Source organism: Mauremys mutica, chromosome 7, assembly GCF_020497125.1.
Source record: "Mauremys mutica isolate MM-2020 ecotype Southern chromosome 7, ASM2049712v1, whole genome shotgun sequence".
In the NCBI taxonomy this organism is placed as follows: Eukaryota; Metazoa; Chordata; order Testudines; family Geoemydidae; genus Mauremys; species Mauremys mutica.
Genome location: NC_059078.1, coordinates 25,150,842 through 25,168,736, shown reverse-complemented (window position 1 = coordinate 25,168,736; position 17,895 = coordinate 25,150,842). Strand labels below are relative to the sequence as shown.

Sequence of the window (17,895 nt, the reverse complement as noted above, 5' to 3'; positions counted from 1 at the left end):
GCCCCTAGGGTATAGATTTATCACAAAGTAAGGGGGACATTTTTGTGGGAGCCCCTTGTTAAAATGTTGGCACTACATAACTGGTTTTGGTCCTTGACCTTTTACCCTTTCTTGTCTGACTGTACTTCTGTCTTGAACCTCAGTCACCCCATTCACTCTGGTGTCGCTCAGTCTACTCAAAGGACTTTAGTGGGAGTTTTGTCTGCAAGGAGTGTAGGATGGTGCCCCTAGCATTTAATTTGCTTTATTTAATACATCAAGTCCTCACTGTATGTAAGTGTACAGTCCCAAGCAAGCTGAAGGTTTCACAATAAACAATAAAAAGTTATTTTTATGGACAACTGCAGCACAGTGTGGCAGGGCCCCCTTAGCTTCTGCCCCTGCTAGGCACACAAAGTCACTCTGAGGTCCTGGGTTTTGTAACCACTGGTGCACTTTATTCTCTGGCTTGTTCCCACCACCATTTCACCACGTACAAGTAACCTTTCACCATCTGCAGGCAGGAGGGAGAGGAGAGCTACCGCCCTACTTCCATTCCCTGCCTTTTTCCTTTTCTCCTGCTTTCCCCTGGTTTCCTTCCCCAGAGGCTTTTATGCAGCTCCAGGCTAATTACTGTAAGTAGTAGCTGTCTCTGTCTCCCCAATTAGGGCCAGGTTACCTCCAGCCTGCTCTAATTTGTTCTCTTAACGAGGAGCGGGCGTGACAGAGGGCTGGATCTGCAACCCTTTGCCCAGCTCCTTGTCACAACAACAAATTTTTAATTTTTACCATTTGTTGAAAGAATAGAAGAGCTGCAGATTAAGCTAAGAATCAATGATGAAAAGGATCCCCATATTTTAAGGATTTTTTTAAAAATTAAATTGCTGAATTTCAAGTCTTCAAAAGAAAAGTGGTGGGAAAAGGTTAAAAAGCATATTCAAAAGAACCATTTTGCAGAAAGTCTCATAATTTGAGCACAATTTGTGCAGAAAGCCTGAGGCTTATTTCAATACTTATGGACTTCCTTACCACGACCCCAAGACAAAGGATCTTCCTTTGTTCTCTTTAGAACACTGTTAGTAATTTTCAGGCATATCTCATGTGTTTTAACTGTTGAGTCAAGAAAGTTGATGCAACACAAAGGCCAATGGTGCTAAGTAAAAAACAACCCCGATTCATTTTGAAGTTAGTATGTCATTGCTTTTTACCCTTTACTGGTCAGATCCCAAAACCCATTGGCCTGTGATCAGGTCCAGCAAATCCATCACATCCAGGAAGAACTCAAGGAACACCTAGCGGAGGCAAAGGAGGCCTACAAACAACATGTGGACCGCAAGAGACAGAAGAGGCTGGAATTCAAGACAGGTCAGAACAGGGGTGGCCAACCTGAGCCTGAGAAGGAGGCAGAATTTACCAATGTACATTGCCAAAGAGCCACAGTACTATGTCAGCAGCCCTCATCAGCTCTCCATGCCCCACTCCCAGCACCTCCTGCCCACCGGCAGCCCTGCCGATCAGTGCCTCCCCCTCCCTCCCCACACTTCCCAATCAGCTGTTTTGTGGCATGCAGGAGGCTCGGAGGGGGAAGAGCGAGGCCGTGGCAGGCTCAGGGGTGGGGGCAGAGTCTGTGGCAGAGCCAGGGGTTGAGCAGTGAGCACTCCCTGGCACATCAGGGCTGGAGCTACAGGCGCCAACTTTCCAGAGTCGGTGCCTATACAAGGAGCTGCATATTAACTTCTGAAGAGCTACATGTGGCTCCGGAGCCACAGGCTGGCCACCCCTGGGCCAAGTGGTTTGGCTATCAACCAAACATCTCCACACCAGCAGATCATCCCATAAACTAGATCACCAATATCTCATACAGTTTCAAATTTGCCAGCTAATTAGTACTGTCCCCATTAAATTCTGCTTGCACAGGTCACTCAAAATACACTGCATTTCTGTGAAGGGCTTCTGAAGAGAGAACACATTTCCAAGCTGAATGCAACCACTCTGACACCTACCCAGGTCCAGGTCCATGAAGACCCCATGATCAAGCAGGTAAATTATGTTGTTCTTCGAGTGATTGCACATGTGCATTCCACTGTAGGCATGTGCATATCCTGAGCACAGTTGCCGGAAATTTTTTCCCTCAGTGGTACCCATCAGGGCGGCTCACGTTTCCTCTGGTTCCACACGCTCATAGCACTGGTGTAAAGGGCCCAGCTGACCCTGTACCCCCACAGTTCCTTCTTACCGCCCATGACAGTTGCTGGAACTGTTCTCTTTGCTTCGGCAAGTTTTCTCAGTGATCTTCATTCTCCTATAATTGTATATAGTTTAGTTAGTTGTAAATAGTCATTTTAGTGTAGTTTGTGTATAACTCTTAGTTAACGGAGTTTTGGCTATTACCCCATGTGGAGGCATGCCTCGGTCACCAGGTTTCAAGCCCTGTGCCTCCTGCAACAAGGCTATGCCCCTGAGCAACCTCCACAGTAGCTGCCTGAAGTGCTTGGCAGAGGCTCACGTTGAGGACAGCTTCCAGATCTGCATGAAAAAGGACCAGGAGGCCAGACTGAAGTTTTTATGTATAGAGGCAGCACTGAGACCTTCCTCTAAGCCCAGCTGGTCGGACTTGGGAACTGAGAACCTCAGCGTCCCAGAGAACAGTCCTGGGAACCGACAAACCATTTACACACCCCTGATCTAATAGAGGCTTTCCACAAAAGCAACTAAAAAAAAAAAAAAAAGACTTGCCTGGAAATACGATAGGGTCACCAATGGGAGAAAATATGGGGTGACGTAAGGAGCAGCAAGTCTAAAACCTGGGTCTGCAGATTCCCCAGGTGGGGACAGCCTCCACCTAGCAGCTCTGGTTGTGGAAATACTCAGCAGGTCATGGGCCTCAAGAGCCCATACACACATGACTAGCCACTCATGGAGGCCTGATTGTGCTCAGGAATTGCAAAGGTCCTGCCAATCTATCCTCACAGAAAAAAGTCACTAGTAATTTCCAAATCACTGGTGTGTAAGTTATGTTCTTTTATAAGGTTAAACCAAATGCATACAGAAATCCTATCATGCAGCTATGCCAATTACATTATTTTTTACAGATCAGTCCTGCTGCTAGGATATAGTCCCAATATCTGGTTAGTAATTCTAACAACTAAAGTTCTTAGTGCTCCATTATTCAGCACCAGCCTCTGCTGGGGATGCATGATATAACCTCCTGAATTCCCTTCCAAGCCTATATTTCTATTATTCAATTTGATAACACATTGCTATACCAAATTAGGCATGCAGAGGGGACATCTAATATTGTTTTTTGGTGGCTTTACAAATGGATATCCATGAAGACGCTACAGTAAAAATTGAGGAGGAAATAAAGATTTACATAAGTATTTTGAAAACAAACTTTTATAGTTGTTGGGATGTGCTAGCTGCACTCTCAAAGTCCTCTTATAGATCTACTTGCAAAACTCTTGATAAACTGCCATGTAGACATGTCCTCAAATAACACTGTTCATACTGAACAACTATATTGTTCTGGCACTGCTGTTAATAAAAACCTCATCATCAGCCATCACCTGCCATAGCATTATATTATTCTCTGACAGGCAGATTATGCTTCTTTGGGCAAATTACTCTCTTTTTTACAAGGGTAATTGGTGGTGCTTGACATTGGGCACACTTAGTTTAACATCTGCCTCTGGGCTCAGTCATTTACAGGCATGATATTGGATTTCCCATCTATGTGAAGAACATGTAGATTTGTTTATTATTTAAGACCACAGATCCTAAGTAGGTTAATTCCATATTGACAAAATGCCTTGCAGACAATGGCATGACTGATTTAGTTGTCTTCAACTACATTTAGCTAAAACAGAGTTAGTTCTGACCGAGTTTCCTTTTGGCTCTATGCCTCAATTCCTGATAAAAATACACTCAGTTAATGATTTCCATGAAGGGAAAGCGTGGTCTTTGATTCTGAGCTGTCCTTTGAACACATTGCTCACCACATTAAGATTTTATGTTATCATTTGAAAAACCACTGCACCATGTTTATCCTTGTTGGGATCCAAAAACATTGTTCAGTCTTTTATCTTTTCCAGACCAGACTCTTGTAATGCATTACTTGCCTGTTTATCAAATAGATGGATTAACAAAGTTCAGCTTGTACTGAACTGGTCTGCCAGTGTACTATACTACATGGAAAATAATCAGGAACATTTATTCTTGTTCTTGACCCTTTTGCACTATTTATTCATAAAATAAAATGACTTTTAAAGATTCTGCTGTTGAACGACACCACTCTATATGGCCAATGCCAAGTTCCAGTCACAAAGAGGCAAATGCTGATTGGGTAGCTGATGGAGCATTTTGTCAACAGTCTCCAAATTCTGTAACAAGCAATACAGTATTTTAAATCTGTAGGATATTGCAGTTTCCCTGTTTCTAAATAGGAAAGAAAAACCAAACATTTGCTTTGTGCTGATTTTTCTTATGAATCCTTACAGTTTAAGTCTCTTAATGTATTCTGCCAACAATTACAGGCCTTAAGTTTTTGGTTGTCACTTGAATCTAAAGTCAATCTGGCTTGAAAGAAACATCAGCAGTAAAATTAATTTCTGACAAGAAAGCTTTGCCCCAGATCTTATCCCCTCTTCCTCCTTCTCAGAAGGTCAGACATAACTTAATATTCTATAACTGGAAAATATAAATAGCTCACTGGTATCATTTAGATTTCTTTTAAATTCTGTTTATTACAACCCTGCTTTTGTTTTCAGTATATGAAAACCAAGTTAAGATGTGATTTACATACAAAGAGATGGTGCCTCTTGAGAAGCACCTTTACCTCCTATTGTGCCCCAAAACATTGTTCAAATCCTAATCAGCGATCATGCAAGATCAATTTCAGCTGGCACAGTCTCAGTGAAATTAACATACAGACATGAGATACTCTCTTCTCTATTCTGTGAATAGGATTTACATTCAGCAGCATTCATTAATGACATGATACCAAAGGGCAAGCCTTGACATAATGTGGACACCTAATACCATCTCACTCGGAAAGTATTTTGCTTCCAGACATGCCATGCATCCACAATGGCATCCCAAAGTGAGACTAACTGCATGAACATACACATAGAAGATAAAGCCTATTGTACCATAGTCTGGATATAAAAGTGGGAATGATGTCTTTATCCACAGCAGAGATAGCATTCATATTTGCAAGAAGCAAGCAAAAAAAAACAAAAAAAAAACCACTTTGGTTTTCTGCTTATGCAAGTTCTAAACTGCCAGAAGAGTGGAAGTATTTTCTCTTTGTTTCAGAAAGGTGGAGACTAAGACACGGGGCCAGTAGGTGTTGGTTTGTTTGAGTGAGTCCCACAGTAGCATCAGAATCTCAGGAACTGTGATATTAATTATTGAGTCTACTGTGAGCTCTGAAATATATGGTCTCCATGCAGCCCCTTGTCTTACTTGTGCTTAAGATCAATCTCCAGAATATGGAGAGAAAGAGCAGTGATATCCATACTTTCCAGTTAGAGTCTTCCTTAGCTCCCATAATGATCATTCCATTGATGCGTGTACGCTCATATAACATAGTATTACAACATTATGAAAGTATATTAAAATTTATTAAATTGTTATTGGATCCTTAGCCCTTATTCTGTTACCTAGTTTAAAGTTTTTAGTTTTACTCATAGCTGGAAAGGCATTGAGGTTTTGACTGGTTTTGTTAATCTGTTATCCCCCTCCTTTTTTGTCTAGTTATTCCCCTCATGTTCCCTTCCACATCTATAATCAGGAGAGACTGTTGTATGCCTTCTATCCTGGTCCCATGGGCACAAAGGAAAAGTACTACTTCCTTGGCATGCTCTCCTCTTTCCCTATGCCCCTATGGGACTCCAGCTCTACAGATAGGATGGGGAAAGGGTTTAAAGATTGCTCTCAATTTATTTTCTTGAAGAGCAGGTAGCAAACTAGAGAAAAGGAAGAAGACTAGAAAAGCCAGCTGGGGGTATAAAAATACTTCAGTTTTGTTCACGGTTATCTTGCTGGTCTGTGCCAGAGAACGGGAAGACTCCGTAACTTGTGTGGGAGCAGACTAAACACAGAGAGAATGTTGGATAGTAGTTATGTCAGATCAGACTAGTGGTCCATTTACTCCAGTATCACTTCTCAGAGTCAATAGTACTGATGATTAAGAGAAAGGCACAAGAAACCCTGCAGTTGGCAGTTACAGTATAATCTGCTAACAGCAAAGTTTCCTCCTAATTCCTATTAAATAAAGGTTGGTTTATTCCCTGAAAAGTGTCAGTTGATATTCCTTCCAAAACTCATTCTCACGCTCTTACTCCTTGCTTTGTGGTTATAGATGATCCCATTATCCATATAAATGTTGACCTTTTTTTAAATCCTGCTTAGCTCTTGGCCTTAGTGATATCTTGTAGCAGTGAGTTCCATAATCAAATTGTGCATTGTGTTGAAAGCCAATCAAAGGAAACACTTTTTCAACTAGCTGCTTTTCAGTTCCATTGACTGTCCCTTTGTTCTTGTATTATGAGAAAGTGTTGAGAAGTGCCTGACCTAACTTGTCTACACTACTCATTTTGTATATCTCCTCTCTAAAATTAAAAACCAATCCTTTCAGTCTTTCTACATGCAGAAGCTCTTCCATTTCTCTAGTTGCTCTTGTTGCCAATCTCTGAATCCAATTTTTTCTGTAGATGAAGTAGTGTTCTCGTCTAGTCAGTCTAAGTGGGGGTTGCCATTAATGTATATAATTTTTCTATATTATTCTCCATCCTACTCCTTAGTCATACTAACATTTTGTTTGCTTTACAATAGATTTAATAGCTGTAGCAACTCCACTTGATGGAAATTTCCAAACTGTCCTCAGAACCCCCACATTTTTATTTTTCACCTACATCTTCTGTTTGCCACTGACTTGCTACATGATAGTGGACAAGTTACTTAACCTAAGACAACAAAAGAAAAACTAAGTTTATTCCGGAAAATGCAAATATTAAGCAGCTATTTTCTCTGTATACTGCAACTCCAAGGTAAAAAGCTATGTATCACAAAGAACAAGTTTCACCATCTTAATGATTACTTATGAAAAGAAGAAATAGTTTTACCCGAACAGTAAACAATTTTAAACACTTGAGGGAGGGGTTTGTAAATGAGTTTGAGATAGTATTTTTAGAGCAGACAGCATAGAGAGTAAAAGCATTTTATATGCATCCTTTACACTTCAGTTCATACAGTAAGTACATTTTTGACTAATTAGAGTGACAGGTAAAATATTACATACAGACTTGAAATATATTCACTGCACTAAAATACACACTTATTTTACACATACACAAAACCGTATATATGCACACACGGAGCCATACAGCACTTATTGGTATTTTACATGTTCACAAAAAGTGTTAAAAGAATGTTATTCAGATGCGGGGAATGTTTACATGGACATGTGAATTCTGACTTTAAAAACACCTCCATCAAAAAAAACCTATTCTAACTTCACAGATTTTAGTTCAGAAGGCAAAGTTTATGCAAGTGTAGGGTGACAAACAAGCTTCATGTCAGCAACTAACACCAAGTAATAGCTTTTCAAGGCTAAGCATTCACACTTTTACAGCTAGCTGCTTTGCTAATGCAGTAATACAAAATAATGGTAGAAGGCGCCCAATAGCCTTGGTTAGATTCACTGTAAATGCTATGAGAGACAGCTTAACCACAGAGCTAGTGAACAAGAGAATTCTGTCTATGTTGAAAAACTTTAAAGGAATGGGCTGCATGTGTCTATTCCTGTAAATGCTTTCCCCAAAGTGTGTGTGGGTGGTGGTGTTTTTTAAACCCATCTTTATGACTGGGGGAGCAGAGGGGACAGATTTTCTCAATATTGTATAACAACAGGACCAACAAATGCTGCTTTATTTTTTTCCCCACAATGCTGCAAGTCTGCTGTAATCGAAGCAAACAGCATTTTTCAGACTGGCAGTATAAGGAGCATTTTCTTGTTTATATAAAAAAGTTAAATGGAAGAATATAAATCCAGGACAATTGACCGGATCAAGATTATGAAATGCAATAGCTTTAATTAGTCACGTCTATTGAAAGATATATCCCTATGCTCTAGGCTTTTGTTTGAATATACAGTAGTTGAGATTTTACTTTCTTTGAAATTTGATAGTTTTGCCTATGGTAAAGATTATATGCCACCTGTTAAAAAACAGGTTCCAACTTTTATTTTAAATGTATATTTAATTTGACAATTTTTCTCCCTTATACAAAACTGCACATTCCCATAATAAAATAAAAAATTAAGATACATTTACTTAGTACTAGTTAGTAAATGAGCTTTGAGTTAACACAAAACATTTTGCAATATGGGTGACAATGGGGATTATGAGATTTCATAGTTCACAAATAATTAAAACAGCACTACATAAACAAGCAAGGGTTTCCTGTACTCACAGTTTCCTGACTTGATTAATTTGCTCATAATACCAAATATTATTCTATTATGTGTATATTTTCTAAAAGGCCCCTAAATATCTCAACTGTAATAATGTCAAATACTCACACACACATAAAAGTACGCTGACAAGTTCATTCTTATTGGCTCTTAGCCTACACAAACTGTTTAAACACGGTGACATGGCTGGACTTCTTTCAGTTTGGATCAGTTCAACTGATTATTGGAAGCAATCATCTTTGATGCATTCATACTAACCATGTACAATTTAGCAATCTACCTTCAAATTACAATGCAAACAAGCCTAATGAAAAATACATATTTTCAGTGATAAGAGTCCCAAGGACAAGTTTTTCTCCCCCTTCCTCCAGCTGGACCTAATCCTTAGGGTCACTGTTCTCTTTGCCAAAAAGGCATACAAAGACTAAACATTACTCTGGAGTAGAAAATATTGGAGTATTAAATGAACACTATCTGTGTTAAATTCACACCTTTTGCAACACTTAGCAAACAAACTATTTAGTCAATATTTTTCCTTGATCCCACATTAAAAATATCCCTAATTTTAGAAGCATTCATTTTTCATTGATTAGAGAGTCAGATTAGACACAGTTAATATTAACCCGAGTTAACAGATTAAGTTTTCTGATTTACTTATAATCAGGAATCTATTAAAGATGCACTTATCCTGATTTCCTCCCCAGACCTAATCAGCTACAATTCTAAGTTTAGCAAGTAAAAATAAGGGACATTAGGCATTGGAATATACAAGCCATCTATCAGGAAAGGAAATTTCTCAACTGTTAGTTTCAGAGATTAATCTTATTATACAAAAGACTGCTGATAATAAAGAGGGTTTGCCTCACTCCAGACTGAAAATGGACATTCTAGAGAGCAGTGCAGGATGCACAAGACAAATGAGATAAACAGCTATACTTGGCAATTTATATTCAAAGAGTAATCTAGTTTAATCCAAACATATGCAGACTGTTCGGATGATAAAAGCTGCAGAGAAAAGAAGACAGAAAAAGAGAAAACATAGTAGCAGACTGCACCTCCGTCTCTTTAGCTGGGCTGGTCACCGTCTGTACTTCCAAGGAGCAGTTTGCCCTCTTGACCGCGAAGTAAAAAGGGTAATCCTTGGCCACCATTGTGGCTGCAGGAGCAGCAGTTTCGGATGTCACAGCTGATTCTATCTGAGTGCAAAATTCAAATAAAGCTGAGTCTCCCCTCCACGGCGCCCAGCTGGTCAATAATTGAAAGACCCTGCACTAGGCTTCTGATAGCACAGCATAACCTATGCAACTCTTGGTCTCGAATAAGGCAGGAAAAAGACAAGCTCCCAATGTCAGTCAAGAGTAACGCAACACAGCTCATTACTAAACTAAAACCCGCCCACTAGCCCAGGATGGGGGAGGGGATGGGGGAGAAATATTCAGCTGAATCAGTGGAAAGGAGCAAATTATTTAAACTCACACAGTTAGCTATCAGTGGAAAACACTTAGAGAAAATTATGCTATTTTCAACAGAACATTACTTTTCTTCTTTCCTACACCTTTACTCACCGCTGGCTATGCGTCATCAACATTAAATGACAAAAATATGAATTTTAATTTGACAGTATCCCAGCTTGTTCCTTGCAGGATAACTTGCAACTTTGTTGGACAGTATAGTATTAACCATCAAATGCAAAGATTTATGGCAAGCGACCATAATGATTAATGAGTTTGATTGTCCGAAATAAAATCCTGGTTTTATTAATTTCCTATGGATTATGTCAGATGAATTTATGTTATGTGGTGTGTAAGGGCACTAATTCCAGTCTAGGAGAACGAGTGGGGTTAAAAAGTATCACAACATAGCCTTATAGCATGTGATATTTTTCAGTTTTTATTAGTCCACCTTGTTGCTTTTTCCTATTTGGCAGGGAGTAGGTTTGTTTTCTTTTTAATTACGCTCTGCATTCATTGTTGACGCAGAGACCCCCCCCCCCCGCCCATTGTAGCAGACTAGGGAAGTGGAAAAGTACCTTTGCCTGATTTGTTATACAGTACGATTCAGTGTATAGTCAGCCAAGTGGTTCCGTTTGATCTTTGTAGTGAAAATTGCCTAAAAAGAGAGAGGAAGTGGCAGGGGCCGTCTTGTTACAAGAGGAGTATGGGATCTGTCTGACAAAGGAGACAAGGAAAAGGAAGCTGTGAGTAGGAAGAGAACACTTAAGAGCAGCTTCAGACAGGGAGGAGGAATGCAATAAGGAGATACCTTTATTAGAGAAACTGTGTTTTCAAGGACGGTTATAGGGATACATGAGAATTTTGTAATTATTTTCTCCAAAGCTTGATAACAGGTATTTGTGCCTTCAGAATGGAAGCTCTTTGTGGGAGTTACTCTTATTTGCTCAGCACATATTACCCACTTTCGAGTTCTGTGTACATCTGTGGGGCTTAAATAAATAGTAAAAAAAATAAATGGAGAGGGTGTGATCATAGTGTTAGCCTGAGAAATTTAGCCTTGTGCTAAGGGACCATATGCACATCCAGCAATGGAAATTTGGAGTTGTTAATTACTAGTACACTTCTAACCCATATAACGCTGTCCTCGGGAGCCAAAAAATCTTATCGCGTTATAGGTGAAACCACGTTATATTGAACTTGTTTTGATCCGATGGAGCACGCAGCCCCGCTCCCCCGGAGCGCTGCTTTACCGCATTATATCTGAATTCATGTTATATCGGGTGGCGTTATATTGGGGTGGAGGTGTACTCAACTAGGGACTATTAGGACTACTAGGATATAGTGACGGCCATTAACTCATTTAAAAAAGAAGCACCTGTAACGTTGGACGGAAAAGGAAAGAGTGATCAGCGTAAGATAAGGTTACACACTACTAGTAAACTTGATCTATAATGTGAACTAAATGCAGACTACAATGCATAGATCAGGCAGAAACCAGAGGGCTAGTCTAGTTTATTCAAAAGATTTCATGAAATGTCACACACGCATGTGGTGGTGTATAAATAATCTGGTATATTATAACCTAAATAATTAATAATTCTAAGCTGCACAAGACAAAGTTGTAAAGTTCTCAGCAGTGCTTTTATATGAAACACTATGAAAATATTATAGTTTATGCAGAGATTCCATGTGTTACTTGCTCCCTAAACTACAGGTCATGATTTTTTCTGCTTTGATGGTGTTGTTTTACTTTTCAATAATTTCCTTTTACCTCAGTGACATGTTTAGGTGATATACACATCTTCTACCAGTTGATACAGTGTTAACACTTTGTTCCTTAGAAATCAAGTATATCAAACCCCAAAATATGTAGTTTTATGCCAGTCTAAGAAGAAATCCAGAGAGTACTGCAGCTGCTGTGCTATCCGGTGTCAGGCCTTAGAGGCCTTGATTTTAAATAATGCCTATGTGTTTGTTTATGGGCTTGTGTGCTAACAATCAGCTTCACTTAAATCAATAAGACAAAGTGCCTTTCAAGAGTTGCCCTAAAAAAAAAATCAGCATTCTAATCCTATAAAATGTTTCACAACATAAGCAGTGTTTCATACAGGAAAACAGTCTACTGGTTCAGGGATTGAAATAATGAACTCTGGTTTACATTTCCAGGAAATGTGCCAGTACAAGGATTCTGTTTTTCCTCTACTGATCAGATTAGTGCACTGCAGTTTAAATGGCCTCTCCTGAGAGACAAGAAGAGACCATTTCAGCAGGGATGCAGTACCCTTACTGGTACAGGAAAGGGAGACTCCTATCAGTGTTTCAGAGCAGCCTTTTCATGGAAGGATAGATGATAATTATCTGTCAAGATCCAGAAGAGGATTTTTCAGACCTCTCAGATCTTTGGCTATTCTGGCAGACATAGTAAAGTTCCTATATAAAAACTGAAATCTGGACCCATAGTCTATGAATATTTTATAAACTTAATCTACCAAGTCAACATCATGATGCTACAATTTCCAAGCAATTCCTAGGAAGAGAGAAAGAATATGTACAGCAAAGGCTTAGAAAACTTTGTGGATATTACTGACCTAGTAGCCAGTCAGACTATTTCAGTTTTCTGTGTGTTCCTACATACATTATATAAGCTATTACTAAATGGTCAATTACAAGCCCAATTTATGGGATCGTTGCTTCTCTTCCAAAAAGAATGGGGACACAAAGTGTTTGTATGTTCCTCAGTCTACTCTTGTTTGATCTAGGAAAGGTATGCATTTTTAATATCTAGCTCACCCACTTGTTTAATCTTTTCAAGCCCAAAGAATGTACCGTACTTACATTTGTATTTTTAACAGCATGTGCCCATTGTCTAGGGGCACTGGACATATCCACATCAATTAAAACAATGTAAGCCAATAAGAATGCCATTTCCAGTAGCCAGGCAACATTGTAAACACTTCAAATCAACGGAAACCTGCCATAATGTCACTACAATACTGTACCTAATTCCTTTAAACACAAATCTCCTTAGGCAACAGCCCAAGTAAACAGAAGAGCATCCCATTATCCCCTGAAGGTTAATTAACTTGGGTTCTGGTGAACCAACAAGGGAAAAAAAGCTCAAGGCTTGCAGAGCCTCCATTGAGAATGCTCTACCTCCAGTCCTCAAACATTTGAATTTAAGGAGTATTATGTAATGCAACTACTGAACTAAGACAATAGGAGGGTACACAGAAAGACAGTGGCAGACTCTTAGGTAGCTAGGACCTAGACCACACAAGGCTTTATCCATTAAACATCAATATCTGAACAGCATTTGGAACCATGCAGACCACAGATATAATGTTCTCAGTAATGCTCATGGTGCTGCAGAGGCCCCTACGTTGTACACTAACTGAAACTGAAAGGTGGTCATCAAGAGTAGCAGTGAAAAATGAAATGTGAAGCCCATCTTGTACAGCAGAGCTATTCCTCAGTATCATTTGGACTCTGTTCTCAGATCAGTGAAATCACTGTTGACCATATCTATGTAATTCTCAATGGCTTGCACAAATTTCAACAACAAATGTGTAATATAGGGAAAAGCCAGAGTCAATTAATGTGTGCTCTAGTCTAAAATGTTCATGCATGAGTCAACAGGTGACTGATTAAGGTGTTTTTGTTTTCTTGAGAAATCTTCTATATGAACTACAACATCAAGCAAAATTTCATGACATCATGAAGATAAAATAATCTACATAGGAATAAAGTTAAATATTTTATGCAAAGATTATATTAAAGAGTGAGAGAGATTGTACAACTAGCGTATACATTAAGTATTTCCAAGGAGTGTAAAATCTGGTATGTCTGACATTTAAACAGCTTCCAAAAATTGCAAAGAATATTGATTTTGACTTTAATTATGTACTGTACATAGCTCCTCAGAGTGTACAACATAAGGAATATTCTTAGATCACAATGATGTTAGGCCCCTATCCTACACGGGATCTCTGTGGGTGGCTGCTTACACAGTCAGAAGGTTCCACCTTCACAGATCCCTATGGAGGATCAGAACCTTAGATTATGAATCCTTGCAGCAGGAAATAGTCCTATTTAATTAGCCTGGTGCCACAGAAACCATCATCATACCAAACTACTATTTCTTAATACAGAAACTAGCTATGTCTCAATCAATACACCATATTACAGTCACCCTGAAAGATCTCCAAAAGCCTTACAAACCATTTAATATACAGAACAGATTGAATGAAGTAAAGTCTGAGGTGGGGAGCAGTTTCCCACTAAACCACAGTATATGATGTCAATGGATATTTAACATCTAGGCAAAACAAGCCTTGAGTTTTAAGTCTGTATCTGAAAGATACCTGAGCAAATGGTTCCAGAGAGATTAGCCATTCCAAAACATATGCTTAGACCACTAACCCATCTGATTTCTATAAAAATTAAACAGCTATTGCATGTCACTTACATTTTTTAACCAAAAAAGACAAGTTGATTAGATGGCACACAGTAGGCTAGTGAGTAGTCTTACACTTTTGGAGCACGGAATCCAATTTTTTCTAAGCCAAAAGTGAAGTTCAGTTTGGTGGTTTTATGCTAATCCATATTTATCGGCCAAACAAAGGTACTGAATTATTTGTTAAAGCAAGTCTCTGCTCCAGAGAAGTGTCCCCATTACTGTGGTTCAGAAATAAAAAGTTACTGGACAGAACTATGTGGGAAAGACTGGTTGTGTTTGGCTCATGTCAGTGTGACATGCTTTGGGGTTCAGCCTAAACTAGTAAGGCATTGTGTCACTGCTGTCCTGTAATCCTGGGTGCTTCTGTGTTGTGCTGCTTTGGCTGAGAGCTCTGATGCCAGCAGCCTGTTTACAGCACAATGACCTCACTCTGGATTGCACAAGACAGATTACTCCTTGCAGGAGGACCTCAACAACCTTTCCAGGCTTGAGTTCTCCCCAAAAATGCCTCTCTGCCATGTTCAGCCCCTCTGATTGTAGAATGCACAAAACCTTATCAAGTTAGCTGCTCTTTTAAAGAGACATTACACAGCAGTTTATTAACTTAGCTGGGGTTGACAAACCCTCCACTTCAATTAAACCACTGAGCTAGTTTATGGTAAAAGTAAAACAAGTTTATTAGCAAAAGGACATAGGTTTAAGTGATATCATGTAGAAAGAATAAAGGTAGAAATGGTTAAAAACAAAGAAAAGTAAAACATGCTTCTAAGACTCTTTGTTAAGTCAGATTTTAGTCTTTTGTTCAAAGAAAATTTTCTCACCGCAGTCTCTTCTTCCAGTATGGCTGGCCAGTTGTCAGCCAGGACCCAAAAGAGAACTCACAGCACTTGGTTAGCTTAGGTGCTCTCTCCCCGTCTTTACAGTCCAGTAAACCTTTGAAACATATTCTTCAGAAGTGCATCCCCAGATAAAGTTTGTTTACTGTGCTGGGTGTAGACACCATGCTGTCTGGTGTAAATGCCAACCTGGTTTCTCCCCCACTTGTGATTTTTTACAATGCAAATGATTTTTATGTAATCTCTTGTACAAATGAATAGCCCACTGTTCTTGGCCACAACTGGCTTAAGATGCTGGTCCCTTTCCTTTGCCTGGAAAAACTTGTTTATCAACTTTCCTGGATATGCCTGGTTTAAACACATTTTAGATATTTCAGGCACATCTGTATAATTCTTTGTAGGTTAACTGTACATACATGATTCAAGAATATTGAATGATCAATGAGTTATTAGGTTTCCTGTGATATATTGCATGCCACCTTTTGGATATATATGACCACACAATGTGTGGGGTGCACTGAGCATGCTAGGTCTAACAAGAGTGGCTGACACAGAGTAGTGAAACACTCAGTGGGACTCCATGCCCCACCAGTGCTATCAGTCACTCAATTTCACAAGTATTACATTAATCCAGAACACTTGCAAAAAGAAAATTAATACTACACGTTGTTCTAAAAATGTAGTCGTGTATTGGGGTCAGGACCCACCTCTCCCAAGCACCCCCACTTCCGATCAGGAGTAAGCCTGCTTTTCTTTCAGTTTTTACAACAGGTGGCACCCACCTCTTGTGAGTGCCCCCTGGATGATAGTTCTTTCAGTGGGTCTTCAGTGACTCTACCCTCCAGCTGAGTCGAACTGTCTGTAGATGGAAAAAACAAACAAACCCCTTCCAGGGTATACAGTCTTTACCTTCCCACCAATGCTTCCTCCCTGGAGACACTGCCCTCCTGTAACTGTCCATCATGATACCCCCAGTTGGCATGTCCTTTATGGAATCGCTCCCTGGGCTCAGTCGTTGACCCATCACTGTACCCTTGCCTGGTCTGGCTAGGTTCCGGCTCAGGCCTTGCTTAATCCCCTCAGCCATCCAGGAGCTCCTTCTTAGCTACCCCGGTCTTCACCATCCTGCCCTAGGCTCAGTCTTGCCCATATTGAGCTGTCTGCAGTCCTGCTGCTCTTCCAGCCAGCCAGTAGCCTAGACTTCCCTCTTCCAGCTCCGGGCAGCAACTGAATGCACTGTCTCTGCTATTCCTTTTCATAGGGCCCTTCTGGCCACTGAATGACTGCTTTTCCTACACCCACTCTAGGCTGCCTGGAGGACTTCTCCTCTGCTCTTGTCTGGGGAGGGGTGAGGCAGGGCCACATGGCCTCCAGCAGGGGGCTTCCAGACCTAGTCCAACCCATCACAAGTAGGAAGAGATGATTTTGTCATCTTGTGCTAATAAAAAGCATTTAAGAAGCCAGGATATTGAGCAATGGCATAGAAATCTGAAAACTAAACCTAAATATGTAAATCTGGAAAGCACAATCTCCAAGCTATACAAACAATGTTTTCTGTTTTTGTTTCTTTAAAGGACAGTGGAAAAGGGGGGAAAAACAGTGAAAGCTGATTTCAGCCTGAGGAAGAAAACTGGAAAATAGAATGTTGAAGGTTTAATTTTTTTTTTTACCTGATCATTGCCAACACATTCCAGTAGCCTTTAAGCAGAAATGCAGAATGTGTGATTAAACAGAAATATTTTGAAAAGTCTACACCCAGAAGTTGATTTACTGTCTTCCTGATACGCTGGTATTCTGACTGCTTAGCACATTAAAATCCCAAATCTGCTTTGTATAGCTATTTTTGAAAGATTAAATGAATAAAAAGAAATCTGTGTATATTACTGATTCTTAATTCTTCTCTTTATTAAGAATTGTACCTCTCTAAGGACAATCGGGGCGGTGTAAAGGACACTTTTCATTTACAGTAACAAGACCTAAATCAACAATTCTCTACTTGTTTTTGGTCTGTCTTTTGGCTGTGTTGAATAATAACTAGCCAAGCACTAGTAGCAAAGATTCAGTCTCTCTCTCGTCTTTCTTGGATTGCTGCTGGCAGAACAAAATAAAAAACATGCTGGATGAATTTCATTCTCAAGTGATTCAAGTTTGGGTCAGTTTTTCACTTTGATCTGTTTCTTCCTCCCCTGCCCTCCGCCTTATAGAGCAGCATTAATCAAATCTAGACTATAAGCTTCCTAATTAGAATCTGAGAGAAAATATCTAGTAGGGTGGTGGTGTTTTTTATTTTGTTTTTTTCTTTCATGTTGGTAATTTATAGGAGAAAAATAACCAAAACAAATATGTTAATGTGAAGGTATTCACATGATATGAATTCCAAGTGACTAAACACAAAGCTATTAAAAGGTAGACCAGGGATCAGCAGCCTGCGGCACGCAAGTCAATTTTTACTGGCACACTGCTGCCAGCCAGGGTCTCGGCTGCCAGCCCCGCTCAGCCTGCTGCCGGCAGCAGGCTGAGCAGGGCCGGCGGACAGGACCCCAGCTAGCAGGAGCCGGCGAACGGAACCCCAGACTGGCAGCAGTTCATCAGAGTAAGTTATCATTCCAAGATGACTAGTATAAATTAATCAAACTAAAGGTGCATGCACATATCCACATGCAACCCTCCTTTGGAAAAGGAAAGAAAATTTCCCTC

At 39.9% G+C, this 17,895-nt stretch overlaps 1 protein-coding gene and 1 long non-coding RNA gene across 4 annotated transcripts in view; one reads left to right on the top strand and one right to left on the bottom strand.

The window, feature by feature from the left end:
- LOC123374387 overlaps positions 1–17,010 on the top strand; it is a 74,589-nt gene extending 57,579 nt beyond the window's left edge. For both annotated transcript variants that reach the window (XR_006581085.1, XR_006581086.1), the window contains 3 exons: positions 1,202–1,344; positions 1,897–2,019; positions 16,773–17,010. This is a non-coding gene — a long non-coding RNA (uncharacterized LOC123374387). The remainder of the gene's footprint in view (positions 1–1,201; positions 1,345–1,896; positions 2,020–16,772) is intronic.
- The window catches only part of ARHGEF3 (Rho guanine nucleotide exchange factor 3), a 267,306-nt gene that overhangs the window by 53,114 nt on the left and 196,297 nt on the right, over positions 1–17,895 (bottom strand). The window contains exon 1 of one of the 2 annotated variants that reach the window (XM_045024311.1): positions 9,508–9,763. The exons of the other annotated variant lie outside the window; for it this stretch is intronic. Within the exon in view, the coding sequence (XP_044880246.1) occupies positions 9,508–9,603 (96 nt within the window). The 5' untranslated portion in view covers positions 9,604–9,763. Of the gene's footprint in view, positions 1–9,507; positions 9,764–17,895 lie in introns of those variants that run through there. 2 annotated transcript variants of the gene reach the window in all.